The sequence below is a fragment of the Tachyglossus aculeatus genome, chromosome 2 (assembly GCF_015852505.1).
Source record: "Tachyglossus aculeatus isolate mTacAcu1 chromosome 2, mTacAcu1.pri, whole genome shotgun sequence".
In the NCBI taxonomy this organism is placed as follows: domain Eukaryota; kingdom Metazoa; phylum Chordata; class Mammalia; order Monotremata; family Tachyglossidae; genus Tachyglossus; species Tachyglossus aculeatus.
In genome coordinates, this window is record NC_052067.1 from 132466734 (window position 1) to 132475404 (window position 8671).

At 56.2% G+C, this 8671-nt stretch overlaps 2 protein-coding genes across 2 annotated transcripts; one reads left to right on the forward strand and one right to left on the reverse strand.

Moving 5' to 3' along the window:
• Positions 1-1329: 1329 nt before the first annotated feature.
• On the forward strand, positions 1330-2958 carry SOWAHC (sosondowah ankyrin repeat domain family member C). Its single transcript, XM_038763063.1, has one exon. It carries the CDS (start codon positions 1330-1332, stop codon positions 2875-2877), a length of 1548 nt encoding a protein of 515 aa, XP_038618991.1. The 3' UTR covers positions 2878-2958.
• A 2899-nt stretch (positions 2959-5857) lies between these two features.
• On the reverse strand, positions 5858-7914 carry LOC119942337 (RNA polymerase I-specific transcription initiation factor RRN3-like). The gene is made up of 3 exons (XM_038763076.1): positions 7830-7914; positions 6452-7341; positions 5858-5884 (listed from the first exon to the last, which is right to left on the reverse strand). The coding sequence occupies exons 1-3, from the start codon at positions 7912-7914 to the stop codon at positions 5858-5860; spliced, it is 1002 nt and encodes a 333-aa protein (XP_038619004.1).
• Between the last annotated feature and the right edge of the window lie 757 nt (positions 7915-8671).

Sequence of the window (8671 nt, forward strand, 5' to 3'; positions counted from 1 at the left end):
GAGCGCTTCCTGTGTGCAGAGCACTGTACTAAGCGCTTGGGAGGAACAGTGCTAAGCACATAGTAACAAATGCCATTATTAATATTATTATTATTGTTATTCCCAAGCGCTTAGTACAGTGCTCTGCACGCAGGAAGCGCTCAATCAATACGATTGAATGAATGAAGTGATTGGAGGAGGGTGAGAAGGGGGCGGGGCCTGAGGGCGGGGCTTGGTGGGCACGAGCTCAGGGATTGGATGGCGAGGAGCAGGGGGCGGGGCCTGTCCGGAGGGGCGTGACCTGAGAGGGAGGAGGGGAGGGGGAGAAGCAGGGGGCCAGGCCTGCGCTGAGGGGCGTGGCTTGGGTAGGAGCTCAGCGATTGGATGGCGAGGAACAGAGGGGGCGTGGTCTGTTCGGAGGGGGCGTGGCTTGGGGGAGGAGCTCAGAGATTGGACGGCGAGGGGCAGGGGGCGGGGCCTGAGCGTATGCGTAGGGCCTGCGCGGAGGGGGCGTGGCTTGTGGAAGGGGCGCAGGGAGTGGATGGCGAGGAGCGGAGGGGGCGTGGCCTGGGGGAAGGATCTCACGGATTGGACGGAGAGGGGCAGGGGGCGGGGCCTGAGGAGATGGGCGGGGCCTGCGCGGACGGGGCGCGGCTTGGCCTGCGCTGAGGGGGCGTGGCCTGGGGGGAAGGAGCTCCGGGATTGGACGGCGAGGAGCAGGGGTGGGGCCTGAGGAGAGGGGCGTGGCCTGCGCGGAGGGGGGGTCTTGGTGGGCACGAGCTCAGTGATTGGATGGCGAGGAGCGGAGGGGGCGTGGCCTGGGGGCGGAGCTCAGGGATTGGACGGCGAGGAGCGGGGGTGGGGCCTGGGGGATGGGCGTGGCCTGCGCGGAGGGGGAGGGGCTTGGTGGACACGAGCTCAGTGATTGGATGGCGAGGAGCGGAGGGGGGCGTGGCCTGGGGGCGGAGCTCAGGGATTGAACGGCGAGGAGCGGGAGGCGGGGCCTGCGCGGAGGGGGCGCGGCTTGGTGGGCACGAGCTCAGTGATTGGATGTCGAGGAGCGGAGGGGGCGTGGTCTGGGGGAAGGCGCTCGGGGATCGGGCGGAGAGGAGCGGGGGGCGGGGCCTGCGCGGAGGGGCGCGGCTCGGTGGTCACGGAGTTCAGTGATTGGATGGCGAGAGGCGGAGGGGGCGTGGCCCGGGGGACGGAGCTCAGGGATTGGACGGCGAGGAGCAGGGGGCGGGGCCTGAGGAGAGGGGCGGGGCCTGCGCGAAGTGGGAGAGGTAGTGTGAGGCGGGGGCGGCGGCGGCGGAGGCGGTCGTCGTCCCCTTCTTCCTCGGTCCCGTTGGGATGTCGGAGCCGAGCCGGGCGGCGCTGCTGGCCTACCTGGGCGAGCGCGGGGGCCGGGCCCGGCGGGCCGAGCTGCTCGCCCACTTCCGAGCCGCGCTGCAGCCCGCCCAGCCCCACGCCCGGGACCGCTTCAAGCGGCTCGTCAACGCCGTGGCCGTCGTCCGGACCGACGCCGCCGGGGACAAGTACGTCTGTCTGAGGAAGAAGTTCCTCGACGACGACGAGGAAGAGGAGCCGCCCCCCTCAGGCCCGGCAGGCGAGGACGGCGCTTCTTTGGCTTCCTTCTCGGCCGAAGAGGATGCCGGGAGCGGCGGCCCCACTTTGGCCTCCTCCTCTGCCGAAGAGGATGCCGGGAGCGTCGGCCCCACTTTGGCCTCTTCTTCTGCCGAAGAGGATGCCGGGAGCGGCGGCCCCACTTTGGCCTCTTCTTCTGCCGAAGAGGATGCCGGGAGAGTCGGCCCCACTTTGGCCTCCTCTTCTGCCGAAGAGGATGCCGGGAGAGTCGGCCCCACTTTGGCCTCCTCTTCTGCCGAAGAGGATGCCGGGAGCGTCGGCCCCACTTTGGCCTCCTCCTTTGCCGAAGAGGATGCCGGGAGCGTCGGCCCCACTTTGGCCTCTTCTTCTGCCGAAGAGGATGCCGGGAGCGTCGGCCCCACCTTGGCCTCTTCTTCTGCCGAAGAGGATGCCGGGAGCGTCGGCCCCACTTTGGCCTCCTCTTCTGCCGAAGAGGATGCCGGGAGCGGCGGGGGCGGCGGCCCGTCCGCCCTGGACCCGCTGGAGCACGCCTGGATGCTGAGCGCCTCGGACGGGCGCTGGTCCGGCCTGGAGGGCCTGCTGGCCTGCGAGCCGGCCCTGCTGGCCAAGAGGGACTTCGTCACCGGCTTCACCTGCCTCCACTGGGCCGCCAAGCACGGCCGCCACGAGCTGCTGGCCGCCCTGGCCCACTTCGCCGCCCGCCGGGGGCTGCCCGTCCATGTCAACGCCAGGACCAGCGCCGCCGGCTACACCGCCCTGCACCTGGCCGCCATGCACGGTCACCTGGAGGTGATGAAGCTCCTGGTCGGGGCCCTCGACGCCGACGTCGACGTCAGGGACTACAGCGGCAGGAAGGCCTCGCACTACCTCCACCGGGGCACGGCCCAGGGGATCAAGAACCTGGTGGGCGCCCTGGACAACGGCGACGACGACGACGACGAGGCGGCGGGCGTCGAGCCCCGGCGGTGGAGGCTCTCCAGGATCCTCATCCCCCACAGACAGGCCCACCCGTCCGAGGACGGCGGCAACCACCACCACCATCACCACCACCACCAGCCGGCCGACAGCAGGCCCAAAGAGCCCGGCCACAAGGCCGGCGGCGGCGGCAGGATGAAGCCCAGGCTGAAGAAACTCCGCTTCCGCACTCAGATCGTCCACCCCGGGCCCTCCTTCAGAGACGAAGAGGAGGAGGAGGAGGAAGGCGGGGAGGAGGAGGAGGCGGGGGGCGACGGGACCCTCAAGGGCGGCCCTTCCGCTGCCAAGTCGAGGCCCAAGTCCAGCGTGTTTGGGTAAAGGTCGGCAGGGTTGACCGGATCCCAAGCTCCGGGGCAGCACCGGGCAGCGGGGAAGGATCGAGGACAATGAGCCGTCCGCGCTGGGCCCGGTGGGGTGGGAAGGGGGGAATGTTGGGCACTGTCCCCCTCGCCTTCCCCGTCTCCAGTCCGGCTACTCCCTAAGGCGAGGGCCTGATGATAGGCCGGCCTCGGGAAGTGGCTCCTTGGCGGTCCCGGCACCGCTCTCGGTGCCCCCCGACATGATTCTGCCCAAGCCAAATGCCCCTGCCCGGCAGCTGCCCCGGGCCCGGTTACGTCAATTAAGAGGGAAGAACCGGGGTGGAGTCCTTAGTCAGACTCTTACTGGCTCCCGGTGGGGTTTACTCGGTCTCACCCTTACCAAGTTTTCCCCGGGGCCATCTCCTTGGCCTCACCCTTACCGACTTATCCCCGGTGGGCTGGGAGGGGGGAAATGTTGGGCACCGTCCCCCTCGCCTTCCCCGTCTCCAGTCCGGCGACCCCCTAAAGCGAGGGCCCGATGATAGGCCGGCCTCGGGAAGTGGCTGCTTGGCGGTCCCGGGTTCCGGCACCGTTCTCGGCCGACGTGATTCTGCCCAAGCCAAATGCCCCTGCCCGGCAGCTGCCCCGGGCCCGGTTACATCGGTTAAGAGGGAAGAACCGGGGAGTCGACGGTGGTTCTGGGGTGGAGTCCTTGGTCCGACTCTTACCGGCTCCCGGTGGGGTTTACTCGATCTCGCCCTGACCGGCTTCGCCCCGGGACCGTCTCCTTGGCCTCACCCTTACCGGCTTCTCCCCGAGGAGTCCCTGACCTGCAATTTTGAGCCTCCTCCCGCCGAGGGAAACTGCAGCCCCCTTCTTAGGAGAGGCAAGGATGGCCGTCGTGGAGGATCCGGCGGGAGAGGGGGTCTGGACCGAACTGTACGTCGGCCGGGCACGTCGACCGGGAACGGGCAGTTTCCCGTAGGGGAAGCCACCGCCGAAGGGAGGGGGAGTTAGAATGGGAGGCGTCGCTTGAAAAGTCACAGCCGTTCCAACTTCTGGTTTCCCAAGCGATTGCAATTTATAATCACTGTGAAACTCAAACGGAAGGTTACGGTAACCCGAGTTGCTCCTCCGTGGTAACTGCCAAGAGGATCGCGCTCGGTTTTGAGGTACGCTCGTTCGGGAAGCTCCGAACCCACCCCAGTTTAGTGACAGAGCGGCGACAGCACAGAGATGCTGTCGCACGAAAGCATCGGCCTCTGACTGAGGCTTGAGAACACTCTCCGTTCTGAACCTTCCTCCCGTATGCAGTGGTATCGCCCGCAAGCTTCAGAACGGATGGTTTCTCGGTGTGTTGAAGTTTTTGAGCTCTGTTACAGTCCGAGGGTTTGGGGGTTGGGGTGGGGGGACGGCGGGGAGGGACCGTCCAAAAAAAGGAAAAAAAAAGGAATCCTTTTTGGCTTGACCTTGTCCGGTTTTAAGCCTGGGAGAGATTTGTGTAGTGGAACGCAAATGTCAAATGTAAGGTACCTGAACGGAATTGGCAGGCTTCTAGCATGAGCTTGGGCTATTGAAGAAATCATTGAGACTTGTCTACTATTTCCATTAACAAATGCCATCATTATTATTATTATTATTATTAGATGATTTGCACTTAGGGAACCGTGCTTGAACAGCGCTCCTTCTGAAACTTAATCAGAACTATCTTATCACCCCCGAAAAATGCCCTCAGCTCCTTTCTTACCGTCACTAGACGACCCTATTGAGGAGGTTGCAGAAACTCGGTGAGTACACCCAGTTTAAAACGGCACTTTTCTCCTTTTCTGGAAGAAAGGGTAAGGGTCTGGTCCCAGATCTCGAATGCTGCTGGTTGTGAATCCCCGTTGTCCACGCGTGCCAATGAAAATTCAAGATTTCAGCGGGGTGGCGGGGGGGATTGCCTCGTTACATTTCCTTCAAATGCGTGTGCTAAGGGTAAGATGACTTTAGACGCAGAGGAAGTCTTGCTCGGGTCCCTGAGAAATTCCGTACGTCACGGGGACCGGTTTGGGGAGAGGAGGGAGGCCGACACGACCGCGGTAGTCTCGATATGATTCGATCCGTTTCTTGTGACCGGAGACTACGCGGTCGGTGTTTTGGGTAGCGGTTCGGTCACCTGCCCTTTCAACCACCGGAACACAGGCAGAGGTGAGAGGACTTGCAATTTAACCACTATCTACCTATATATAAAATGCACTTAGCAGCTATTGTATTAGGAGTAAATAATAGATCGATCCTTGTCACGTGTTCATAAAAAGCAGTGATCAACTTACTGTCCTCTTGATGGCTTGGGTGGAGAACACCGTAGAGGACAAATCATTTTCTGAAAAGTGAACTCTATCGTACATTCCATGTGCCTTCACAAATCCCTGCTTGCGGAGATTCTCAAAGGGGGAAGACCCTATTTCGGCTGCGTCACGATAACTCGGAGAAGAGCGCTTCAGAAACACGACGCTTACGAAAGGTCCGAGGCCTTGAAAAACACGGAAAAGATTTCCGAGGATAGGACGGGACCGTCCAAGCACAGGGCTACCGGAAAGATCGCCTCTAGGGTTTGGATCGTTTCTGCTTTTCAAAACTATCCGAGGATTAACATTTTGGTGGGCGCACTCTGTGAAGGTTGCAGGGGTATGTTTTGCCAAGTATTAAATCCTTAGTTATTGTGCAGAATCCGCGTATTCGACACAGACCGTCTTGGATTTTTATACTCAACTTTTGTTGGAATCCTAAGCTAAGCCTGCCTTTTCCGTACATCTCTTTTAATTTCAACTTGCCCATAAAATACACCTAATTGCCCCATGTCCTCCGGTCACCCCAGGCATTTCTGTTCAATGCGCCCCAAAGAAATAACCTGGTTTTTTTCCCAGTTTTTGACTCATTACATTCCTTTCTCAAAAGCCAACGTAAAGGAAATGTGAAAGCAGATAAATGGCTTGTAACATTCACGCTTGAAACATTCAAAGAACTGTGCCCACTATTAACTCCTGAAAATGTGGAAATAGATTTAAAAAAATCACTTGGGAAAATGGGCCCTGATGCCGTATGAGGTATTAAGGCCGAAGCTCCTCTCCCACCCAATGCACACACCTTTCCCCATCTGTGTTTCTCATTTGTACAGATTGTAATGATTGAATCTGTGGGTCTTAATTCTGTCCCCTCTGTATGGTACTTTTGATGAAGCTAGCCTGTGGAACTTCATCATCATCATCATCAATCGTATTTATTGAGCGCTTACTATGTGCAGAGCACTGTACTAAGCGCTTGGGAAGTACAAATTGGCAACATATAGAGACAGTCCCTACCCAACAGTGGGCTCACAGTCTAAAAGGGGGAGACAGAGAACAAAACCAAACATACTAACAAAATAAAATAAATAGAATAGATATGTACAAATAAAATAAATAAATAAATAGAGTAAAAAAAAATATGTACAAATATATATACATATATACAGGTGTTGTGGGGAAGGGAAGGAGGTAAGATGGGGTAAAATCGAAACACTTCTTTCAATATCTAAGATTTGTTTGTTGTAATAATAAAAAGAACCTGACCATTTCAAATAATCCTTCTCTGGCATCGGTCGCATAATCGGTCTGAGCGGCTGTTTCCTCAGCATCCTCAATATCTTGGCGTGAAGCCCCCACATCCATCTTGAGGAGCTTTTCAACAATGAGTTCCAGGATTTCATGTCTCAGTGATGGAAAGTACACACTAATTCTTAGCAGGTTGTGGACGTAGCATTCCAAAGTTCTCTCTGACTTGCTGATAAATGGAAATTTTTCCACAATTATCTGCATTAGAAACCATGGAGTCGAAGGAACATATCCTGCGATGATTTGCAAGGCCCTGTGACGCGTGTCGAAATTGGCAGGGAGATTTTCATCTTCATCATCAGAATCTGAAATATCCACATCACCTTCCTTAATAATTATTCGGGGAGGTACAAAATGGGACACGATCATGCTGAGGCATGATCGCAGGAAGACGGTCTGTGCCGACACGAGGTTACTGAGAAAAGACAAATATTCCTCTATCACTTCTTGCCTTCTGGTTAACCACGGTAATTTCAGTAAAATGCTGACCAGATGTTCAAAATCTTTTGTCAAGTATATGACCGAGGTGCGGAATTCGAGCAGCCAGTTAATGATCTGGGCATCCTTTATGTCTGGATCTGATAACTGATGCTTTAACAGCTCAAAGTCTTTTGTATCGCCCTTTTTGTATTTCTGCAATATGTCGGTTACGGTCCCACCAAAACGGACTGTCTTTCTTGGTGGAGAATTAAGGAAATCGTTTTCTAACCCCGCCGTGGGGAGGCCCGGGGCCTCGGCGCCGCCGCCGCCGCCATCACCGCCTCCTCCTCCTCCTCCTCCTCCTCGGCCCGGCCGCGTGCGGACCGCAGGAGCCGCCAACTTGAAAGTTGAATACCACTTTACTGTGTCTTATGCCTGATGTAGTTACTTGTGGCCGGGTGGCCTCTGTGAAAAGCTCGGGCTGCCAGTTGATGTCAACCTGAATCCAAATTTGGGCTCCTAAGGGGAAAAAAGTAATCTGTGTGAGGAGATGAACTCTGGTTTGGTCGAAATAAACAGTACGCTCGAGAATTTTACTTACAGTGCTCTTGAAGGTGGTGAATTCTTTGCTGTCTGTACGGATCTATTTTTGTATTTTAAGCAATAAAACCGGTACGGTATGTCTGTCTAACGCAACTGAACCTGGGAGGAGTTCTGCGTTTCCTGCATTTCTTTTTAAAAGACTAGCTCTTGGAAAAAGCCGATTAAGCCGTTTGCTTGGACGTAGACACACAGGCTCCCAAAGTCATTCCCTGTGGGAGAAACAAAGTCCCCTTCTAATCCCAAACATTGACTTTATTTAAAGCGTCCGAACCATCCCAACCGCACGAGCAAATACCCTTTCATAAACTCCCACCCCCTGGATTGCTGGAGGGGAGGTTATATCGCACCGTGTGAAAATGAACGTAGGGCGGATGGGTGCCAATTGTAAATTCGCCCATAACCAGAAATGGTTGAGTGTCGACGGGGGCAGAGTACAGTGTAATAGAGTCGGTAGACCCGATCCCTGCCCCCAAGGAGGGAGGGTGAAATCATTCCCCCTGTCCCCACCGGATTAGGAATTCATTCATTCATTCAATCGTATTTATTGAGCGCTTCCTGTGTGCAGAGCACTGTACTGAGCGCTTGGTTGTACATATTTATTACTCTATTTATTTTACTTGTACATTTCTATCCTATTTTATTTTGTTGGTATGTTTGGTTCTGTTCTCTGTCTCCCCCTTTTAGACTGTGAGCCCACTGTTGGGTAGGGACTGTCTCTATGTGTTGCCAATTTGTACTTCCCAAGCGCTTAGTACAGTGCTCTGCACATAGTAAGCGCTCAATAAATACGATTGATTGATTGATTGATTGATTGATTGGGAAGTACAAGTGGGCAACATATAGAGACGGTCCCTACCCAACAACGGGCTCACAGTCTAGGACTATTAAGGAACTAAGGATGCTACAGGCCTTCACCCCCTTCCCACATCCCACTGAGGCCTGGCAGAGCAGAGGGAACGGGAAAAGATGGAACCACGGGGACTTCAGCCTCTACGACGGAGGATAATAATAATGATGATGGTATTTATTAAGCGCTTACTATGTGCAAAGCACTGTTCTAAGCGCAACTGCCTTAAGAAGATCCAGTTAGAGCCCCCATCCCCTAAGGCCAAAATTTCCAGAGGGGCAGGAGAGACGATTCAGCCTTCCTCCTCT